The following is a 25,342-nucleotide window of genomic DNA, read 5'->3' as shown; positions in this document are numbered from 1 at the left end:
AAAGACACTGCTATCGAATTCGACATTTCAAGGAAAGTAATAAAACATGAATTAAACCACAGAAAAGATACATGTAAATGACAATTTAAAATTTATAACCTGATCTTGAAGATTTCATCTCATAAGTCAGACAGGAGAAATGCAATCTAGGACATATTAACCTAATAGAGTATACTAAATGGTATGGTTAGACCTATCCTGGTCTATAAATTTCAGTCAATCAAAAATGCATGTGACTTTTCATTCACTGCGCTGTGATTAAATTTCTGCAAGATCGAAGATGTTCCCTACCCATTTTATTTTTTTAAAATTTCCGAAATTTCATCTGACAAATAAGTTTTTCTTCAGCCTACCATTATTCTTGATATAATGCAAACTACTTCTCCTCTCTCTACATAAACAAGAGGCTCCCAGGAACCTGTATCGCTCACCTAGTTAAAGTTTATATTTCGAGGGCAATAAATTTAACAAGGATTTGTCCAACAATTTTGACTCAAAAAGACTTTGGTAGGACTATCATAAGGATCATTTCAACAATTGAAACTTTCTTTCCATCACTCATAATTTTCCCATAGTTTCAAGATATTGAACAAAAAAACCCACATAATTTTTCACCTTTCAAGGGCAATAACTCTTACAAGGAGTGGCCTGACAACTTTGAACCCTAAAGACTTTTGAAGGCCATATAATAAGGATCGTTTCAGCAATGAAAGAGTTTGGCTAAACCTAATGGTTTTGAAGATACATTTGTATATGCAAAAAACAACTAACTGACCCTTATGTTCTATTTTAGTAACAGTGGCCATGTTTTTCAATGGATCGAAAATCCCAAAATCAGTTCTATGCAGTATATCCCAAGGAACATACATCCCAAGTTTAATTCCAATTGGTCAAGTAGTGTTAGAGAAGAAGATTTTTAAAGAAATAACATTAAAAACAACAAATAATTATAAAAAAGGGCAATAACTCCAACATGGCTTAACAGATTAAAATGAAAATTTGCCAGCAGATAGATCTCATCATGCTGAATACTTTTACCTAATGTCAGAATTTGGCTCAACCTAACGGTTAAGGAGATCTACGCAAAGAACTACTGTCTGACCCCTATGTTCTATTTTTAGTAATGGTGGAAATGTTTTTTGTAGGATCAAAAATCCCCACATTATTTCTATGCAGGATACCCCAAGGAACATTCATACCAAGTTTGGTTCTAATTGGTCAATAAATGTCAGAGAAGAAAAGTTTTGAAAAATTGTTAAAGACGACGATGACGACGACGGACACAGTGATGGCACTACGGCCAGGTGAGCTAAAAAATTAAGATTTTACATTTTTTTTTTAAATCTTAATTTTACCATGTCCATAAAAGAAATAATTAAAACCACTCATTACTGAAGAGGAATCAAAAATGCAAAATTAACCTCAAAAAAAGAAGAAAATACAGTTTTTTTCTCAATATTAGACCAAAAATAAAAAAGCTTAATTTTATGGCCCCTTTGGCCCCTTATATAACTCAGTAACAGTTTGAGATATCTGAAATCTCACTATAAAACACAGGCAGGAATTTTCATTACAATCCAATTAAGAACAATTTTGTAAATTGGACAAAATATTAAAAAGTAGATTTTTTTTTTTAACGACACAATTTTGTATCTCTAACTAAAAAAGATTAAATATAAGTCTACTTGGTAAAAACCACTTATAATAGAATTTCAAAAGATACATATTAACATCGAAATCATCCAAATTGAATTAACAATTAACTTTTTCTATCAATTCTAATGATAACACTTTCCCCCTCTTTTAGCCTCTTTTTTTTTTCAAAATGGGGAGGGGGGAGGCAAAAATCTTCAAAAACTAAAGAGCTTTCTGCCATGTCTCAAAGAACAGTCAGATATGTTTTCCTCAATTTATCTATAATGGACACAAAAGAGGATGTTTGTTTGTTTGTTGGGGTTTAACATTCGAGCAGCAATATTTCAGCTATATTCAGACAATGACCATGAAATGAATAATAAAATGAACATGAAATGAAAAAAAAAGGATGGGACACAAGGACAATATAGTCGACAAACTTTGATTGCCACTGGAATAAGGGGGGTGGGTAAGGTCGGGAAATTTAGCCTCTTGTGGCGGAGCGCAAAGGTTCCTACTCCTATCGAATACCACAGCAGGGTTCTTTAACGTGCGAGGAACGTGGCATCTTTCCCAACACGGTGCACCATTATGGTTTGCGGTCAGGTTTTCCGTATTATAGCCTGACAACCCCAGCATGTAACACGCCAGGGGTACCCCATTCCACCACCTGGGGCACACATCCCAGTTGCTCTGTGGGCAGAGCGCCTAGCCCCCGGCTAGGTTTCTGAGCACTATTTAGTCGCCTTATACGACAAGCTTAGCGCTGCTGCAGGCCTATTCTCTTAACACCCGGACCTGCACAGGGCGACACAAAAGAGGACAATAACAGGCTGATACCATTATACAACGGAAAAGATGTTTTACTGACACATAAAAATATAAAGCATGTTAAGAGAAATAATATCTTCTTTTTAGTATTTTATGATTGTGTAGACTTTGATTACATACCCTGAATATACTTTAGATTCCTTGTAAGACTTCACCAATTTTTTATGAACATCTTCTACTGCTGCAAAATATTACAATTTTTTTGGAATAAGAAATTAAAAGAGACAACTTATCATATGAATCAAGCATGCTATGATAATCATATGTTTGAACATATGATTAATGCATGATTATCATGTGTTTCCAAGCCAATACTAACAAATGAAAATTATATGGCTATCAAATGTAAATTATCATAAGATAATAATGCTGGGATTTCAAAAAGGACTTCAATCAAGTACAAAGAAAAAAATGAAAAAAGTGAAAATCATAATAATTTTACCCCAGTTTCATTTTCAATTGAGACATAGTGGAGCCAATATATCTTCCACCATGTAAAGAGGAGAAATTAGTTATCAGTCTAGAAAATCAAACAGGTGGTGATTTATGTATGTAAAAAACCCATAGAATTCAGTTACATTTCTTGTTCAGAAACCTTTACAGATCACATAACCAGTCTTAGTTTTTCATTTATGGGTTGTGCTTTTGAGATCAAATTAATAAAGATTGTACAGGAAATTAGCGCTTTGAAAGAGTTACTGTTCTTGATCTGGTTGATTTTAATGGGAGATCAAAGTGTAGTTTTCTCAAAAGCACAGATCTAAATACAGAAAGGACTATTGTCACATGAAAATATAGCATATGTAGACCAAAAAAGCATCTATGGGTTTTTCTACACCATGATACACCTTACCACAGGCAGTGTCTGAGTTTGATATGGACTAGTTCTTCAACATCATGCTGACGGAAGTATAAAAGCTCAACCTTATGTTAGTATCAAAGTCTTTATTTATTGTTTGAAGCGTTTAATATTGCTACATGAACTATCACATAATATCATTCAAAATACATGTTACATAGCACCAGTTCATAAATTATACTACATGATAACACTAGGGTGATGCCCAAGGTTTCAAAAGTCATTCATTTTCTTTGATCAATTCTTGCATTTTGAAGTGTTATAGACATTTCCTGATGGGGTAAACAATATTTACTGGATTAATGAGTATATTATTTTAGAAAGTAAATCAGTTTTTGAATAAATCGTATGGTTTAACTGAGCTATTAATCTTGCATATAGCCACCACATGGACTTGGGGTCATGAATTAGATCCATTACATGGCCGAATTTGTACTTTAATGTTGGTTTGATAATTTTTTACAATTTACTATCCATGGCCATACACAAAAAGTCGATAAAACAGTGTTTTACTCATGACCTTAAGTCCCTGAAGCCCTGCGATAGCCAAGTGCAAGTGGCCTGGGTTGTGTTTACCTTTTTGACCAAAGGTTGTCAGTTTTGATTGACTCAGTAATATATCATAATCTAGTTGACACGTCCCATGAAAATTAATGGGAAGGGGTAAATAATTAAATGAATTGACAAATTGTGAATCAGCGTCAAATAATCTTTGACTGGCTTTAGTCGTTGACCGAGTAAGGTTAATCTGTTTGTCTATAATTGGAAGGGATGCCTGTTGACGACAAACTTCCTGTCAATTTTAATATATAAAACCTAGGCAAAAAAAAAACTCAAAAAAAACCAAAAAAAACTGCTTTGTAGTAGATCAACATACTTAACTGAATTAGTGTACTCAATTCACAGAAGCAACTACCCACAGGAAGATGTCATACCACTTGGATACAATATTCCGATCTAAGCCAACAAGCCTTCAGTCTATGTCTTATATGCTGTGTAGTTGGCAGAAAAGTAGTGACTGACTACCAATTATAAATTAGAAGCAATGACTACCAATTCCAAATGGAAGTAGTGACTTCCAAATACAAATTAGAAGCAATGACTACCAATGCCAAATGGAAGTAGTGACTTCCAAATACAAATTAGAAGCAATGACTACCAATTACAGAATAGAATTAGTGATTACCAATTACAAAGTAGAAGTAGTGACTACCAATTACAATGTAGAAGTAGTGACTTCCAATAACAAAGTAGGAGTAATGACTACCAATAACAAAAGTAGTAGTAACTACCAATAACAAAAGTAGTAGTAACTACCAATTACAAATTAGAAGTAGTGACTACCAACTACAAATTAGATTTGTTTGTTTGTTTGTTTGTTGGGGTTTAACGTCCGAGCAGCAATATTTCAGCTATATTCAGACGATGAATATGAAATTGATGATAAAATGAACATGAAATGATGATGAAATGAAAAAAGGATGGGACACAAGGGCAATGGGGGGTCCACAAATTTTGATTGTCACTGGAAACAGGGAGAGGTGGGTAGGGTTGGACAATTTAGCCTCCTGTGGCAGAGCCCTATGGTTCCTACTATGGGAGAATACCACAGTAGGGTTCTTTAACGTGCGAGGAACGTGGTATCTTTCCCAAAACAGTGCATCACTATGGTTTGCGGTCAGGTTTTCCATATTATAGCCTGACAACCCCAGCATGTAACACGCCAGGGGTACCCCATTCCACCACCTGGGGCACACATCCCAGTTGCTCTGTGGGCAGAGTGCCCTAGCCCCCGGCTAGGGTTCTGAGCACCATTTAGTCGCCTTTTACGACAAGCTTAGCGCTGCTGCAGGCCTATTCTTTTAAGTAATGACTACCAATTACAAAGTATAAGTAGTGACTAGCAATTCCAAATTAGAAGTAATGACTACCAATTACAAAATATATGTAGTGACTACCGATTACAAATTAGAAGTAGTGAATTCCAATTACAAAATAGAAGCAGTGACTACCAATTCCAAATTAGAAGTAATGACTACCAATTACAAAATATATGTAGTGACTACCGATTACAAATTAGAAGTAGTGAATTCCAATTACAAAATAGAAGCAGTGACTACCAATTACAAAATAGAAGTAGTGACTACCAATTACAAAATATATGTAGCAATTACAAAGTAGAAGTAGTGATTACCAATTACAAATTAGAAGTAGTGACTACCAATTACAAATTAGAAGTAGTGACTACTAATTACAAATTCGAAGCATAAAGTACCAATTACAAAGTAGAAGCAGTGACTACCAATTAAAAATTAGAAATAGTGAATACCAATTACAAATTAGAAGTAGTGACTACCAATTACAAATTAGAAGCAGTGACTACTAATTACAAGTTAGAAGCATTAAGTACCAATTACAAAGTAGAAGCAGTGACTACCAATTATAAGTCAGAAGTAGTGACTACCAATTACAAATCAGAAACAGTATCTTCTAGTTACAATTTAGAATTATTGACTACTAATTACAAAGTCGTTGGTGTGACATGTCTGGAGACTGAACCTACAACCTGAAGCACTTGTGGCCAGCACACCACCCCAGGCAGTAAAGTTGCTCTCCAAGATCTACAAATTGACAGTACAGCATTGTGAAAAAATATCACACACACACACACCAGTGCATTAGTACAATATATAAGCAGTAATGTCAAAGGCCTGTATCCTCAATCAGAAAATTTCAGCAAGGTAAATTTTACAAGATGCTGCACACTACATCATGCTAAGAATACTCCCACTCAACCATTTCCCTCATCGACGGGAAAGGGAAACACAGTACAAGTCATCATGCAAAAATAATATACCAAATATCTAAGCATTCCTTGTAATAGAAGCTGAGAAATCTGCAATAAAAAGTGTAACGGAAAGACGGATAGACAGAAAATGTGACCGCATTGAGTAAGGGTATAATAATATAAATATATATAATATAAAAGTAAAATCTAAGAAGTCTATTCCTATTTCATGCTCAAATGCTACAGAAATATTTTACATCCACTGATTGAATACCTTCATAACCCTTGTTTCATTTTCAGGTCAATACTATTCTGAAAAAACAGCAGGTTATATTACTAAAAGAAATTAAGTGTCAGTCTCTATAAGAATCAGGCAGTGGGTGAAACATGGTATGCAAAAACACACCATTTTGAAAGTTTAATTTGACTTTTTACATCAGAATCAAGAAAAAAAGACAAGATTTTCAATATCACTTTGGTAAACTGAGTTACAATTTCATGGGAATGCACTGGAAATGAAGTTGAAATTTGTAACTAGATTTGTCATCATCTATTTCAGTTTTTGATTAGAGTTACCATGGTAGTGAAGAATATTCTTCAATAATGATGACCTTAACCTCTATGTTTACCTACCATCAGTGTTTTTGATGGGCCCAAAAATAATTATTTTCAGTCTGCCACCAAAGTAGGTGTATAATCATACTCATGTGCAAAAATCAACTTGAGCAATTGAATATCTAGAATAGCTCATAACCCTTAGCCCTTAATTCAATCAATTTTTTTTTACAATTTAAACACACAGGAGAGAGAAAGCTGCTACCTATTGAATAGAGCAAGCAGCTATATTGCTATTGGCCACCACTGCTTTTTGCTAAGACTAGTTAAACTATTTGGGCAACAAGTAGGAAAACTTAAGGTGGTAGACCTAGGGTAAGGGACAGAACTCTTGAAATCAGTGACATGTTTGTATCATATTCAATTTCACCTAAGCCTCTCAAGCTTTTGTTTGAAGCAGAATAAAATCAATCCAAGTTAATTAGATGCTTACTTAAGACGGATGAAAAATGCTGCATACAAACGTTCCAATGATTTTTAAGAGTTGTTTCCCTTGCCCTAGGTCTACCTCCTTAAGTTAAACTTCGTTTTTATAATATCCAGTGCATGTGAAGAGAAAATTATCAAGATTATTTATTAGGTCTTGTAGTGTATACATTATGAATAAGTTAGATATATAAGAAAATCTACACTTTATCGGATGCAAGCAAGAAAGTAAGCACACAATTTTACCTTTCTCAGATATTTCATCTAAAAAAGTAAATTGAAATGATTTCTTGAAGTTAACATAAACATGTCATTTTAAAAATAAAACTCATAAACCATATAATCAAATGAACACGGGTCACCTGCATCACCAAGATGTTTTTTTTTAGAAAAATTCTACAAATTCTTCCATTCTACCACTGAAATGTCTTTTTAATCAAACTTACAGTATAGATTTTTCTAGTCAAAACAATGGATTCCTTTTAAGGAGGTAGACATAGGGTAAGGGACATAACTCTTGAAATTAGTGATATGTTTGTGCCATATTAAATTTCACCAAAGCCTATCAAGCTTTCATTCAAAACAGAATGAAATCAGTCCAGGTTACTTTGATGCTTATATGAGATGGATGTAAAATGCTGAATACAAACATTCCAATGATTTGTAAGAGTTGCATCCCTTACCCTAAGTCTACCTCCTTAATAGGGCTTGTAAGTCTTGTCATGTAACCCTGTGTATTCACCAGAATGGGTCCCTAACTCCCATTCAAAAATTACAATCTAATAAAAGAAAACCTTTTATGTCTAAATACAATGATAAAAGTATAACTATTTCTACTCTTCAAGTTTTATGATAATAAAAAATTTAAAAAAAGAATCCTGGTAACTATGCATCACACTGATGCATCCAGAAGTAAGCAAACTAACATATACAAACGGATTTTTAGTTTTCAATACTTTTCAACAGAACGAATTGAGGACCAAAATAAATCGACTACGATATTTACAAGCTCTATAGCATAGCCTATTTGCCTGAGATAATTATGAAATTAACAGGTAAGTGAAATCAATCATACTACATTCCATTCAACCTTAAAAATTCATTCTCATTCACAAAAGTTGTCTCAATAAGCACTGTTGAGATAACCAAAAAGGGGAGATAAATCTCTGACTCATATGTAGTATAGTATTACATTACCTTCTGACATATGATTGGCATCTCCATTGATTATATCCAGGAAAAAATCAGGGGGGTTGTTGTGTTCCTCAATAACATATCCTGCAAATACAAACAAGTAAAAAAAAAACATTTCTAAAAAAGCTGCATGTGTGGTGTACAAGATGCTGACTACTTACAGCATATACAAGTACATATCAAATTTGAGATCAAACCATCTATTGGGAATAGGACAGACAGATGGACCACCAACTCCTTTTTTTTTCTTTCCACCTTGGATCTTCTTTGTGCAGGCACATGATTCTGCACATATATATATATATATATATATATATATATGTTCTACTACAGACAGCAGGCATATACAAAACATACACATAACATGTATATATGTATACTTGAAAAAACTGCAAATGGTAGAGGTGATACAAAGTGCAGAAAAGTCAAAACCTAACCGGTGCACTTTACTTTTGTTACTTTGTATGTATGATTTTATTTACTTTATGTTCTTTGTTGTGCTTTTTCTGTTTTCCTGGATTGCATTCTTTTGATTTCTGCTAGAACCTTGGTTCCTTTGATTACTCTTTCAATCTACATACACTATGTTTTTGAACTACTATAGTCCATTAGTCCATTTTATATGGACCTTCATTTTGAAGAACATGATACATTCAAAACCATGATCAAAGAAGTGAAAAAGGTTGCTTTGAAAATTAAAAAGAGAAATCTTGCCATGGAATGGCAATAAAATTATACGGGTACGGCCAATTTTTATGGGTTACTGAGGTAAGGAGAAACAAATTTAATTTTAATTTGGCCCTACATACCTATAGATTTAAAATATTCCAGTGATTCCTGAGATGCCCCGTGATAAACACATTCCCCGAGAGATAACAACATTAAACTGTCAAACAATTTGAAGATGGAATATCTGGGCTGATGTATAGAAAACACTACTGTTCTTCCTTTCAATGCCAACCTGTAATAAAGTGAACAAAGCCTAAGTGCAACATGGTAAAAATAGAAAAAAAAACTTCAATAATCAAATTTGTCAATGGTGAACAACTTCAATATGTATGTTAACATAGTTTGAATGATATTATCACATTACTTTTTGATTTAAGGAGGAAGACCTAGAGTAAGGGACATAAGTCTTGAAACAGTGATATGTTTGTATCAAATTCAATTTCACCAATGCCTTTCAAGCTTTCCTTTAAAACAGAATGAAATCAGTAAAAGTTACTTTGATGCTTAAATATTATTGATGTAAAATGGTGAATACAAACATTCCAATGATTTGTAAGAATTGTGTCCCTTACCCTAGGTCTACCTCCTTAAGATTACACGAAGTAGGTACTGCATACAACATAAAGTGACAAATAATGGGACACAGACAGAAATAACAAAATTTCATTTAATAGATAGTAGATGTTCGACAGGCCTGAAATAAGATCCTACGATATGGGACCTATACCTGATTCAGGATACCACATATTAGGAGGCTGAGATTAGTAGTTGCTGAGATAAGAGCAAAAAAAATGATTTCCCTGCCTACCTACCCCAAACCAATATTCACCATACTATAACCCAATTTTCACTGTTAAAATTTTTCCAAATATGGCTACCAGGGACCTTATCATGCTTAAAATGTAGAAAAATATGTACATAAACCCAGTGCAAAGTAATATTGGTTCATTTCTTTTTGAGTGAAACAATACACAAATTAGGTAACCCTTAAGAATGACGGACTTACAGAGCTGGGTAGCTACTTGCCCTGCTCTCACAGTTGGTGACAGAGATAATATCAAACAAATCTTTGAAATCAATAAATAAAGAAACAGAACATAGTTATACAGAGGTATTAAACCAACTTTGTATGCTGTCATTTTTTGTGCTTACTTACATTAAGAGCTATCTGTAATTTTATTCATATGGGTGTGATAATCAAACTTCAGTAATGACAGGTACATGAAGTAATTCAATACTGTCAGATTTAATAATTGTGAGTATTTTAATATTGTGAGTACAATACTTGTGGGTAAAATTCAGTCTCATTGTCACAATACATAATAAAAGAACTTAGTAAAGAGGGAAAAAAAACTTAAGTTTCTAGAAAATAATTTCACCAAAATGAAAGAAAAGACAGATATACAGACATTAAAATTATCATACAGTCAAAAGGGCTACATGAAAATCATATAGTCCTCAATTCATGACAGTTTTCATATGATAGTCATATGTTTATCATATTATTCTCAAATGGTTAATAATGGCTTGTAAACATACACATGTATGATTGTCATATGTTAACTGATTCATATGTTGAAAATTACATGATTTTCATGTGTGGCACTTTCTACTGTGTACTTGTCTATCAAAATGCAAAAATACATGTGCTTGTACTAATTACTATACAGTACTAATTTTTCGCAGTGTAGTAATTTTTGCTATTTTCACAGCGGACAGAAAACCGCAAAAAAAAAGTACGTGAATAATTGACTTCAGACATAACATATGCTAATCATTTTTTTTTAATGAAAATCGATACCCAAGAATATGTTCACTTGATAGAATCTGAGAAAATTGGCAACCCTGAAAATTAATGTTGACAACAATACCTTCTTAACAACATCATAACTGAGTTGGCTGTATTGGCATCTAGACCTGTTGTTGGTTCATCTAAAAATAACACAGGAGGGGAGATGATCAATTCCATACCAATATTAGTCCGCTTCCTCTCACCACCTGATACCCCTCTAAAGAACTCATTACCAACCTAATTGTTAAAAAATAATTAGTTTAATTTCGCATTAAAAACATGATATTGCATGCATTTTCATACTAAGCATGCCCCACTCATACAGGAAGTTGATATAGTGCAGCACTAAAAATCGCTTACAACATGTGATATCCAGTTAGAAATAAATCCATCCATTTTGAGCTGAGATAACTGCAACGAAAATAGGACGGATTAACAGAAAAGGTGACTCCAGTATACCACTTACTCTTTGGGTTTTTTAATGGGAATACAGTGGACTCCATTTATTCCAATAGATTAATTGTCAGGAAAAAAACATATACAATTCACAGAAATTATGATTTCAAGGGAAAATACTTAATATTTTCAATGTTTAACTGATACATATTCTTTTATAATGTCTAATTATATTCCATTTAGGTATATTTTGGGGAAAATTTTGAAAAATATTCATGCAATTAAGCGGAATTTGATAATTTTCGGTCTTATGTTATGCAAATAAGAGGAATTTTTTTCATGAAGAAGATGGGAAATGTTTTTGTTCATTGAGTAATTATGCAATTAACAAGTATGCAATTAACAGGTATGCGATTAAGTGGAACCCACTGTACCAGTAAACATGGTCAACAGACATGTAGGGGTGGGGGGGGGGCAACTCTTTTGCTGTTCCTGTGTATAATGATATTTTGGGACCAGCTGCTGCCTACCCTGTGGTGTGACATTTTCCTTGTCATTCATTGAAGACCAAAGGGTGGCCTAAGGCTCATATTTCCATCCTAGTGGGGTTGTTGTCTCTTTGAAATATTCACCATACTTAATCTCTATTTTCGTTTTATGTTTCACATCAGCCCTCCCTCCACTTGGAAGTGGAAATCAGCTTTCTGATTTTACTATTATAGTTCTTTTTTCACTGTATATAAATTTACTTTATTTTTTTTATCCAGAGTTTGTAGATAATTTGTTTTCTGGCATCTTAAATGAAATTTATCAGTTATGTAAGAATCAAAATGGCTTATACTTATTTCAATGGGGGAAGGGTTGCGTACCGGTTCCAATTTCACTTCCAATACCCTTTCCACTCAGGATTAGCTCCCTTGGCTGCCTTTCAATTTTTACAATTTGATTTATTACATGTTAATGAGGTTATTTATTTATTGAGTGCTAAGATGTAAATACAACTAGCTGAGAGTTGTATAATTAATGTTATAAGTCATGCCCATAAATATGTTCAAAACTTGCCTGGTATCTTTATCATTGTAAACATATTCAGATTTATAAGGACTTTTCAACATTGAAAAATCAATAACATTATACAAGTGTTATGACTGTAAAATATCAAGGAAAGTTTAAAAGGTGGGACATACTTTAGTATCAGCACAGGCATTTAAACCAAGCTCGCTGATAACATTTTCAATTCTTTCCTTTTTCTCAGTCTTTGATACGTGACTTGGAAGCCTGAGGGCAGCTGAGAAGGCAAAATTTTCCCTCACTGTCAATCCTCCCATAACTACATCATCCTGAAAAAAAAAATTGCACAAGATAATTATCATAAAAAGATACTTATGTGATTAGTTTGCATAACATAACTCGGTGTAAGAGTAGAAACTGGAAAATTGCATTTCAATTGTTATATTTTCTGCTTCTGTTAAGTCTAATATTGTTCCAGAACTTAGATTTTGTTCTGAAGGCAAATTCCAGTAAATTCAAGTTTGAACCAATGAATTTTCTACATCTCCAAAATACTTTTGAACACATAACATTTTTTTCCTTTTCTACAGAAAGCCAACTTGGAATGAGGGCAATTTTGGAATTTTTTATATGACTGATTGAAAGCCTTTGTGGTGTACTATTTTTTAACTAATTATCAACTTTTTACTGTTTTATGGAGGTAGACCTAGGGTAAGGGACACAACTCTTTAAAAATCATTGGAAGGTTTGTATTCAGCATTATACTTCAATCTCATGCAAGCAACTAATTAACTTGGATTCATTTTATTCTGTTTCAAATGAAAGCATGAGAAAGTTTGGTGAAATTGAATATAATACAAACATATCACTGATTTCATGAGTTATATCCCTTACCCTAGGTCTACCTCCTTAAGATAAATTTGACTAAGGAATCATAACAATAAGATAAATAGATTATAAACAACATATTCCCCACTTTGTTGGGGAGACATAATAAGCACATGACATGTGCATGTACCTGTAGTAAATTCATATTGCATATATATATATATATATATATTGTTGCAGATCACAACATAATTAAATAGACACACAGTCCATATAATAGACACAAAATGTGTAAGCTTAAAAAAATATCAGAATTTTTCTTATCTTTAATAACCAGTTGAAACCATAAAATCACATGTTACCTAATACTAGTTAATTTATTCCTCCTTTAACAGGAGCACCATACCTGAACAACATAACCAACCATACACTTGAAGTTTTCAGGTGGAGGTGATCCATCAAGTAACAGCTCTCCCTCCAGTCCTATGGGATCTTTTCTTCCTGCCAACACATCTAGTAGTCTGAAAATTCCCCCAAAAATTACTTCCAATCCATGTAATTAAAATACACTCTTATGTACTACTAGTAGAAGGAATTGCAATGTCCTCACTAGATAGAAAATGAAGGATGCAGTATCATGCTCTCAAAGACCTGTGCCCTCCACTCCCACCCTGAGTGATCCTGTGCCCATCTTCAAAATTTTGAAGTGCCCTGATGAAACTTTGATTAACAGTGTCATTGAAGCCACCTCTATATGAAAATAAAACACTGAAAAGATAACTTCCCTTCGGGCTGTTCAGAGCTTACTTAAAGTGTGTTTACACTTGTTGAAGATCTTTCGGTGATCTCAAAAAGTATTTACTATTTTGTATTTAAGTTCTATGCAGGTACCTTGTGCATTTGTTGTGTTTCAACATATCTGTTCTAGAAAAGTAGAGGACGCTTACCCTACTGGTGCACCTGGTCCATGCTCCCAGTTTTTAGTGGAGTCCGAGTTGCTCATTTACTTTTGTAACTTTGTATGTACGATTTTAGTTACTTTATGTTCTTTGTTGTGTATGTCTGTTTTCCATGTCTGGTCTTAGTCCCTAGATTACATTCTTTTGATTACCGCTATAACCTTGGTTCCCTTGATTACTCTTCCACTTGAAGTACAAAAACAGTTTGACATAACTGAGGGTAAATGGTAACTCTAACACATTATATACTAAAGCGTCCTTCTCCGATGCCCCTCTATTTTCAGATTATATCTAGAACACTGCATTTTTATAAAGACAAGGACATTTTGGTGTATAAGGCACGGTTCTCTGTACAGCTGCACAATGTATGTAAAATCACATATGTTACATTAAGTGCAAGTGTTTGTGAGAATCAGGCAAAATGGAAAAATCAGGAACATGCATGTCAAAACCCCACCAATCTGACAATGTAATATCACTCAAGGATTTGAGATCTATTTGAAAAGACCATTATTTGATCTCTGCATCATTGACTTTGCTCAGAAATTTTTCAATAGAATCTTAGAAAAATGAGATTTTTTTACAGAGTTATCTACCCTAGAAATGTTCCTTTTCAGTGCATTTCAATGAAATTGTAACTCAATGGTCCTGCATGATATGGAAAATATTGTCTGTTTTCCTTGATTCTGATGATGAAAATAGTCAAATTACACTATCAAAATGATGTTTTTTTTTCATACCATGTTTCAGGTACTGTCTGATTCTTATAGGCCCCAACACTTAAGATAGTTCTAGATTTGATAATCTAGTACAAAAATGTATCATATTGAGTAATGTACCACAAATAAGTAGTATCAAACATCATGAACATGTTTACATCTACACTTCTGTTGGCATGAATTTAAATTTCTTCACGCTACATGGTGGAGAAAAATGGAGGCTCCACTGAGACTCCACTCTGTTGCAACCAAAAATAAAACCTGAGTAAAATTATTTACTTTTTCAATTCTATTCTGCGTACATATTTGAAATCTTTTTAAACCCACAGAATAATTAAGAGACTGTCTATGTAGAAACCAAACAGTTCCTATGATTTGGGTGGCACATGGTAAATTTTATCCCACGTAATGTTTCGTTCCCACGTAAAGAACATATTATGTATATATATTCCAATAGTACAAAGATTTTTTAAAATCGACAATGGATGGCTCAGAAAATGAAGCTCCCTAAAATGCAATCAAATTTTGCTAAAAATGAAAGAGTTATCTCCCTTTTTGAATGAATTTCAATGCTTTCTATGCAATTTATTTCTCTTTAACTTTTGCAGTTCAAAAACCAAGATTCAACTTTGAGAAAGTTGAGATGAATGATTAAAATTGTTTGAAAATAAAAATTTTCACGGGCCACCCACTGCTTGTTTTTTGAGTGGACACCCTATTAAATGTACCTTAGATGGTGAAAAAAAAATTAATTGTCATTCTCTGTAAGAATCAGGCAGTGGGAAAAACATGGTATGAAAAAATCGTTTTGATTGAGTAATTTGACTATTTCCACCAACCAGAATAAAGGAAAAAGACAATATTTTCCAAAACATGATGGTGCATTGAGTTACAATTTCTTGAAATGCACTGAACATGAACATTTCAAGGGCAAATAACGCTGTCAAAAACCTCATTTTTTCTAACAATCTATTGAAAAATTACTGAGCAAAGCCAGTGATGGCCAGATCAAATAAATGGTCTTTTGTAATACAGACAGCATTCTTGAGTGATATTACATTGTCAGATCAGTGGGTTTTTGACATGCATGTTTTTTATTTTTTCCATTTTGCCTGATTCTTACAAACACTTACACTTAGGAAAGACACAGACATATCTTCAAATGATGACACCATTGTTTTGGGTGGAATTACTGAGACTCTACCTCCATTGTGTAAAGAAGAGAAATGGAAATTCATTCTGATGTAAGTGAACATGTACATGTATTTAATAACGATTAGACCATTCTCCTTGCAAAGGATACGTCAGACTTAAGTCTGAATTGCACTTGTGTACATATTCATATTAAGTTAATTGGGTAATAAAATCATATATTTGATGCTACAACATGTACATGTACAATGTGCCTACACAGTCCTAGAACCAATCCATGGAACTACCGCACCAATCATAGAATGATTTTTGATTAACTATTTATGAAAAAGAAAAATCCTAGATATACATGTAATACATTGTACATTGTCTTGAGTACTACTCCACATAAAATTCAGACACTGCCAATGGTAAAGTGATTCATTATGAAGAAAAACCCACCAAACAAACAATGCCTTTTCAGTCTACATATGCCATACTTTCACATAACAACAATCTTTTCTGCATTCAATCTGCACTTTTTAGAAATTCATACATTCATTTCCCACTAAAACCAACCAAATGAAGCTAAATCAAGAACAATAACTCTTTCAAAGTGCAAATTTCATGTACAATCTATATAATTTTTATCTCAAAAGTGCAACAACCAAATGAAAAACTAAGACTGGTTATGTGATCAGTAACTGTTTCTGAGCAAGAAATAAAAATGAGTTCGGTGGGTTTCGACATGCATGAATCACCTCTTGTCTGATTTTTATACAGACTGCTACGTAAAAAGACCAAAAAAAAAGGATATATCGGTACATGTACTTACGAAGATTTTCCACTTCCAGTTGGGCCCAGAATGGCATTCATCCCAGGTTTAAAAATTCCACTGTAAATTACAACAAAAAATATATAACCATGTCAAAGTTCTGAAACGAAGTCAAATTTTAAAAAATATTTGTTGTGAAGTAGCTAGGGTATTGGGATTTATTTATATTACAAAAGGTGCTTGTACATGTACATATACTGTACAATTTATGGTTTTCAGGGCTTTCCATGAAACTTGGTTTTTTAATTGGTATCTTGTACATTTGTACATTCTCCATTACAAAAATGTATCATGTACATGTACATGTAGGCCTACACATTACTCACTTGACCAACACATGAGAAATAGCCTCATAGGGTGAGATGTAAGGCATGGGATCAATATAAACGATTTAAGTGCAGGATTCATAGAATGAAAAAAAGAAATAATAGCACAAAATGTATATTATAGTATTAACCATTAAACCATTTTTTATACATGCACCTGGTGTTAAAAGATACCACAATATCTTCTCAACTTTTGAGGGACTATAATATGGCTAAATACTTTAAGAAGTTCATTATTCATTATTAGTTCATGGTTAATAGTATTGACTCAATACATAAATATTCTTAAGCTAGCACTACGTAATGCCATGGCATCTTTTAAATAACTTCAGAAAAAATTTCATTTTTAAAATAAAAGGGTAAACTTATATGTGACGACAAAGGTGTCTCCATGTATGTCTTTTCTAATGTACATTTTTACAAAATGTACAATTGTAAATAACACAAAAAGGCATTGATACAAGGAGAAAGTCAAATTTGTAAAAAAACAAGCTCAGAATTCTGTATACTTATTATGTCAGCACACTGTCAAAAAACAATTATTTGCATCTGATGAACAGATATTGGGGCCCAAATTTACTTACTATCATTTACAAATACAATGTAAATGAAACTTTTCAAGAAGTTTTTTTTTTTTTACATTGCCTGTCTAGTGAGGAGATAGTCCGCACATGAAAAAGGTTCACGCTTATATGGGTCCTTTCATTGTTATCTCATACATATTTTCATAGGTCACATTACATAAACTCATTCTCAGATAATATTTTGTCTTTCAAGGGCAGTGTTATGCAGTACATGTATAAACTCTCAGAATTGCTTAAAGAAAGACATATAAATCAAAACTACAATGTACATGTTCCATTTCCCGTTTAACATCGGGTACCAGATGTGGCCTATTCAACACTTTACCAGTGACATTCCTGGCATACGGCAAAGCAACTGTCATATATTCAGACTAATAATAACTAATGCCTATAAATGATGATGATGATCAGGGGGAAATAGCTGCGAAACGTAGCTCGTACTATTTTTTTTGTGATTCTAACATTGGATCACAAAAACAGAAAAAAATAAAAAGCTACAATATGGCAGCAAATGGGGAAATGGACGGTGGTGATTAGTTTGACTTTGGGTAGACTGAAGCAGAAAACTTTTCATGGATTAAAAGATATGCTGTTGAAGAATGATTATGATAAAACAAAATTATTGATATTCAGATAATTATACTGATACAAACAAAAGTTACTAAACTAATCACATGCAAAATAGGAAATAAATAAACCTGTATTAATAGCCATATCTGAAGACAGATTGAGAAAAAAAAACTCCACAACCAAGTCAATACAACAAAATGAAAAGCAACTTAGCATACCATAAAGTCATTAAAGAATTTAAATTCACTAACAGTAAATTTACGAAAATGAGTGGGACTGGCTAAATATCTGTGGGACTGACTGGACAATCTAACCAGCCAGTCCCATGACTGACAAGGGCAAAACAAGATTTCGCAGACTCTGCATTTCACTAGCCAGAATCAATGTTTATTAGCCCCGGGCATCAAGTTAGTGGCTAAAGGTGAGCATGACAATCATTCAATCAAACAATCATTCTTTTACTTAACCTCAAAGAAAAATAACAATGATGTTTGGGATATCTTATTTCCAGCAGATTTTGTTAGGTTGCCGGACCAAATGTCTGACAGGTTGAAAAATGATTTTGCCGTGTCTGTTGACTTAGCATACTACCAATCATTTGCATGGAATTCAATTTCAGTATAGGGTATGTACATTGTCTCGTCATGTGACTCCTTGGTTTCATGAGAATGGGTCCTCATCTGATCTACCATTCAAATGCATGAAGATTCATCATTTACATACATGTATCATTCGGTTCAATATTAAAAGCAAAATCTCTTTTTGTGTAAAAAAGTGATAAATAATGACAAATATCTAGCGATAGTTCTACAGGATAAAAATGTTAAGAAAAGCATATAAAAGATTTTGTATTGTGATGCAGCGTTTCCATTTCCTGGAAGTTAACAATAAAATGCTGATCGGTCTTCGGATTTCAATACATTCTACATTGGAAATTCCGAAAGGGAAACTGAAACAAGAACAAGACTTACAAAACCCTATTGTACATGGACATGATGGACTCCAGGAGGAGTACAGTGATGTAAAAAAGCAGCCAGAAAACTCTGGCAACATACTAGACAAAACAATAAAAATCTCATTTAACAAGTCTACTCACTTAATTCCTTTTAAGATTTCTTTCTTTTGAACTTCTCCACAACATGGCTTTGTTTTAACATCAACTGAATATCTTATGTTGTGTCCCGTAATTGTAGCAGCTCGTTCATTGTGGTTGGATTCAATGTCAATTTTACTACCCCCATCTTTGCTACTGTAATGAAAAGATGGATTCACAATGCCATCTGTCTTCCCCATCATGAAACTTAACAGGATATCCTAAACTGTCTAAATAACTTGGAATGTACACATTAAAAGTTTCATAATATCTTCATGATAACATGTTCTGTGCACATTCCTCACGTGTCACTTTAAACAGGGATTTAAATAATCAAAGATAACACACACGTGATTGTACTGAACGTACTTAATTGATATCTTTGTTTATATAACTGATCATAATGTTTCACAGTTTTAAAACATGTTTGGGGAGGGTATACGAAGCGAGACAAAAATGAGGGCGGGGGTAGAATTAGTGAAAAATCAAGACTTCACGACAAACAAAATAATTTCCCATTTTATGGAGTAGCTTTTTTACGTACATTTGCCCATACATATCCTGGCTCTTCGTTTTCCCCGCAAAATACGTGTAAAGTTAAACCATTGACGGTCAAGTATCCGGATTTGTTGCATAACATGGCTATATATGTATACAATAATTAATTCTCTTCGAAGTCGAAACAACTATGTAGTTTTTTTTCAATTCCTCTGATGATATTTTCAAATAACATTTTGTGCACCGATCGAGTTACATTAATTCCTTTTGGGAGTCAGTGCCCGGTGATAAATTCTGATTTGGGCGGCTAAATCAGAAAACAGCCTCCGGACACTGAATCTCTAAAGGGATTGATTTTAACATTGAGATCAATGTATCATTACAAAATACAAAATTATACAATCAAACATATACACACGACAATGAACAAAAAACAAAAACATTTCTTGTAAAACAATTTGGTAGTCTTAGTTTATTTGTAAATATATATAGAATGTTAAATAAAACGGTCTACTGATTTTTAAGAATTGAATGCTTCATTTATATCAGGAAGTTATCATCATCATGATGTTTACTTTCAAATTGTAAGCTTCCCCTTTCTTTGTAACAACCTACATCTCCATCATATTCTGTTATTGTCGTGCATTTGATATATACTGTTAAATAAGCTTATAAATCTTGTATATAATGGTACCCACCGAAGTTTCATGGTTTTCACAATTTAATTGACCAATGTAATGTTTCTATTTCAGAGATAAGACAAGATATCATCAGTTAATTTTCATGTCTTACTGTATTGATAACCCTAAAAATTGTCAATTATCGGGTATTTACAAACTTGCAATAGGACTGGCGACGCTGGCGGAGCAGGAAATTCTTATCCTTCCAGAACACTTGATGTCACGCCGTTTTGTTTTAGTTCGTATTGCAATTGTTTTAATTTTTGTGATGTCTTGTTTTTTTCTTGTTTATAGTTTTTACATGCTATGATAAATTGTATGTTTTTGTTGTCTACACTATGTATGTGGATCATATGTGTTTCCTGTTTTAAAGTTTTATCCTTGTCTTTTCTGGTATATCTGAAATTTCCGTCTGATTTGGCACTGCGGTATTTGTTTTTTCTGATTAATTAATTATAATGACAACGATAAAATTTCTGTAGATGTGGATAAAGCATTAACATATTTGTACATAAAAAAATCAGCAATGTACAATATATAGCTTTTACAGTATTTAATGTGATTTCATTTTTAAGGTATAACAGATTTTTTCTGTTCTTCTACAAATCGTTTATAACAAGACGGACAAACGCAAATGTATCTGGCATGAAAGAAGGGAAATAATAATTCTCCCATTCATAGGCATCATTCACACCACACGGGCGATTAAAAAATTGTAATTTCCCGCCACGTGCCGGGAAATTAAAATGTTGCGTGAAGAGCCCCACGCTTTAGTCCATGAGCTGGGAGGGCCCACAGTGCACTCCCCCTATTCATCAACGTCATGGGGATTTTTAGGTACCTGTATACCTCCAATTGCCGAATCAATTTGTTGCCAATGAATCTTCTCGGATTTTTTTTCAGTAGAAGCCAATATTTGTACCCACTGTATCAAAAAGCCAAGATTTTTATGACTCAATTGTTTGTGCGTCTAAGCCTTTCTTGGATAGCATGTGTGAACAAACTAAACACATTTAGGTATTATCGTATAGCCCAGTGTTGCAGCCTTACAATGGTACCAAGAAAGTTACAGTAACACTTAGGGTTTTGCGGTAAAATGAAAAAAATGTACCCCGCCAAACAATCGCTTAAATTGACATATTTTTCAATGTCAAAACCCCTAGAGTATTATTGCTTCAGTTAAAAATGGCTTATTTGGTATTTTCTGTTTAGCATTATTAAAAATTATACTTCTGGGGTTCTTTTGATGAATTTTGGCGAATTTCGTAGTCAGAATTTATCAAAAAATGCAAAAAAATTTGGGATTTTCGATTTTTCGGTAAAAAAAAAGTCACATAAATTCGACTCTACAAGTAATTACTCGACCAAATTTGGTATTATTCGATAGATAATTTAATTTTCTACATAAATGCACCACGAAAAACTAATGTTCAAGAAAGGATTTTCCAAATATGTTAAAAATTACCCCTACCCCTAGAAAACTGGTCTCAGTGTCAAACAGAATTCTCATTCATGGCATACTGACATTGTAGAACTAATATTTCAGGCATTCATAATTAGGATAATGATAAACCCAACATATCTGATCAATTCAGCCGCTTAGATTTTTCTTTTGGGTTGACAATTACTATAAAATCGGAAAAATGGAAATTTTCAGAATTTCAGAATTTTCTTCTATATCACCCAATATTGTCTTTTTCAGGAAACCGTAGTTTAAATAAGCTTTTGTGTAATACGGTACATTAATATAGTGTCTTAGCTTCAAAATGAGTCCAAGTAATAAATATTTGAACTTTTTGATGGTTTATTCATGGGAGATCCTGAAAGGCAGAATCTGAAAGTTAAAATATATAAGCTGTCACAATAAATTCGTTTCAGTTCTTTTCATCTCTTGTAATCATTGGATGAGCGTTACTGGCTTGATTGGACTCAGACAGTAATGCCAACTTTCATTACGTCAGTCATAGCATTGGTTACTGAAATTCCAGGTCCAAAATCCTACGAAGAGGATATATTTTTACACATCTGAAAAACTCAGTACTAATATTGAATCGGGGTTTAGTACTGAGTGTGGCAGAGTTGTAAAACCTCGCCTCTATATACAAATAAGTACAGTGCAACGAAAAAAGCTTCGCGTAACTGTAATGAGGAGTGCTCAAGCATTTTACCCCACCGGTGCACCTGAATAACATTCTTTTGATTTCTGCAAGAATCTTAGTTCCCATGATTATTCTGTTCAGGTATATGGATCTGTCACTTAAAGGCAGAAAAATGCTGTCATTAAACGGTAGAGTTTTCACCGTACAGCATTAACTACAAATATGTAATTGTAAATAATATTTAAGATGTAGGGGCATTAGGCTATCAACGTCGCCCAAAAATATCAATTATGATGTAATAACTTAAAAATGTTTATTGGAAAAGTTCTTTGTAATGAGATCATAATCATAATACTACAATTATACATCATTAAAAACAAATGCTGCTGAGAATTGTAAATTTTGTTGTTTTTGTTTTTTGTTTTGTTTTCACCCGGAATCGTCAGCACCAATCATTAACACAGATAATTGACAAGAGCTGTAAAAATAATCTTTTCACTTACCTATCCAATTCAACTGGATCAATGTGCATTTTTATCTATTTTTTAAAGACAGCATAATTTCCAAACAGACAACATGATCATGTGCATTTAGTAAGTTGGCAGTCTTATCATCTATATGGTATATTGAGGAAGATGTACTTAAAATGGTTTTAATGAATGCAATTGACAATAACAACAATCCAGTTGAGAATAAAGATTAGTTTCGGTGCTTAAAGAGGTAGACCTAGTCTGAGGGACATAACTCTTGAAACTCTTAAACTTGGTGACATGTTTGTATCATATTCAATTTCACCAAAGCCTTTCAAGCTTATTTTTGAAACATAATGAAATCAGTCCGAGTTACGTTGAAGCTTACACGAGATTGGTATTAAATAGTGAATACAAACGTTCCAATTATTTGTATGAGTTGAGTCCCTTACTCAAGGTCTACCTCCTTAATTTAATATTACTTTAGTTTTTTTATTATCATAGACAAACATATTACTAGGATTTATTCTATAGGAAACGGCTGAATGAGTTTCTTGATAAACGTAGCAGATAATCACGGTTGACCGTGTATTGTTTATCTGTTTGAGATAAACATTGTCAATTATTAGTGATTAATTATAGCCTCGATCACACTGGGTGTATCCTTAATAAATATATCGCTTGGGTTCATTCCCAAAAAGAGACTTTTTTCTAAAATAAAGGAACCAACAGAACTGTATTTTGAATTTTAGATAATCACTCTTAAAACTGGCGTCATGAAAATGAGTATTACTGTCTCAAATAAAGGCAGTAACAGCAATAAGTTATAACGAAAGACCGAAGGAACTAAGACCAAACTAGTGTGAACACTGACGTCTTCGACATGATAGATATATTTTAGTGTTTTACACACCTGGTTTTATGGTTAATATTCGGGAACGCCGGTGCTTTTAAGCGTAACGTCGTTTCCCGTATTATTGTCTGTGAAGTACATGCAGACTTCCGCCGAAGAAATACGCGTTAGATGTGAATCATGAGAGAAACCAAAGACATGGACACAAGGCGTACTATAAAAAACAGATAAGTGCTAGCTGTGATATGTTTTTGACGTGAAAATGTACAAAATAACTTGATCACTCCACCTAATAAGAGTAATCAAGGGAACCAAGGTTATAGCGGTAATCAAAAGAATGTGATCCAGGGACAAAGACCAGACATGGAAAACAGACATACACAACAAAGAACATAAAGTAACTAAAATCATATATACAAATTAACAAAAGCACGACGCAGGATAGTTAAGGCACATCGGGGTACTATTTTGATAGAAAATCGGGTTTTTTTTAAATACAATATCTCTGCATAATTATTTTTGTACGGTATTTTGTGTGTAGTGGTTTTTATTTCAGAGTGTATCAAGTAACATTTGCAAAAAAAAATTGTCCACGAAAACACCCATTAAGGTATTGTCACGTGACTTTTTGCGCTAGCGTAACTCATTAAGAATAAAAGTTAAAAATACAAGTTTTTCCACTGAACGGATTTTGTCGAACTTTTACACATGTTTAATTGAAAGCCCAACCTTCATGTTTATCGGTGCTCGCTTCAGGAAATAGTATGCTTAATTAAAATATCCCCATTAATTTGCCGGTAATTGATTAATTAATAACTTTTTGCATTAACATTATCGCCCCGTGCAGGTCCGGGTGTCAAAAGAATAGGCCTGTAGCAGCGCTAAGCTTGTCGTAAAAGGCGACTAAATAGTGCTCAGAAACCTAGCAGGGGGCTAGGCGCTCTGCCCACAGAGCAACTGGGATGTGTGCCCCAGGTGGTGGAATGGGGTACCCCTGGCATGTTACATGCTGGGGTTGTCAGGCTATAAGACGGAAAACCTGACCGCAAACCATAGTGGTGCACCGTGTTGGGAAAGATGCCACGTTCCTCGCACGTTAAAGAACCCTGCTGTGGTATTCTCCCGGAGTAGGAACCTTTGCGCTCCGCCACAGGAGGCTAACTTGCCCGACCTTACCCATCCCTCCCTCAATCAAAATTTGTCGACCCTACTGTCCTTGTGTCCCATCCCGTTTTTCATTTCATCATCATTTCATGTCATTTTATCATCCATTTCATGTTCATCGTCTGAATATAGCTGAAATATTGCTGCTCGGACGTTAAACCCCAACAATCAATCAATCATTAACATTATCAATTTTCCACGATTCTAAAAAAAAATATCTCTTGCGAGCATCTGTTTTCATACAAATTGCTTTCTAT

The 25,342-nt window shown here is 33.6% G+C and overlaps 1 protein-coding gene across 4 annotated transcripts in view; it reads right to left on the bottom strand.

Annotated features, from left to right (window-relative positions):
* The window catches only part of LOC148620164 (broad substrate specificity ATP-binding cassette transporter ABCG2-like), a 38,626-nt gene extending 15,507 nt beyond the window's left edge, over positions 1-23,119 (bottom strand). The window contains exons 1-10 of one of the 4 annotated variants that reach the window (XM_088580805.1): positions 23,102-23,119; positions 19,325-19,477; positions 16,749-16,808; positions 13,511-13,625; positions 12,453-12,605; positions 10,949-11,106; positions 9,158-9,309; positions 8,352-8,432; positions 7,401-7,418; positions 2,587-2,647 (exon numbers count right to left, since the gene is read on the bottom strand). In XM_088580805.1, the coding sequence (XP_088436931.1) occupies positions 2,587-2,647; positions 7,401-7,418; positions 8,352-8,432; positions 9,158-9,309; positions 10,949-11,106; positions 12,453-12,605; positions 13,511-13,625; positions 16,749-16,789 (779 nt within the window). In that variant the 5' untranslated portion in view covers positions 16,790-16,808; positions 19,325-19,477; positions 23,102-23,119. Of the gene's footprint in view, positions 1-2,586; positions 2,648-7,400; positions 7,419-8,351; positions 8,433-9,157; positions 9,310-10,948; positions 11,107-12,452; positions 12,606-13,510; positions 13,626-16,748; positions 16,809-19,324; positions 19,664-19,865; positions 19,919-23,101 lie in introns of those variants that run through there. The other 3 variants (XM_088580808.1, XM_088580804.1, XM_088580807.1) reach the window with 3 other exon arrangements.
* Between the last annotated feature and the right edge of the window lie 2,223 nt (positions 23,120-25,342).

This window comes from Perna viridis, chromosome 4, assembly GCF_037379345.1.
Source record: "Perna viridis isolate PV_CMFRI_1.1 ecotype Kerala chromosome 4, ASM3737934v1, whole genome shotgun sequence".
In the NCBI taxonomy this organism is placed as follows: domain Eukaryota; kingdom Metazoa; phylum Mollusca; class Bivalvia; order Mytilida; family Mytilidae; genus Perna; species Perna viridis.
Note: the sequence above shows the minus strand (reverse complement) of the source record. Positions and strands in the feature narration are given on the sequence as shown.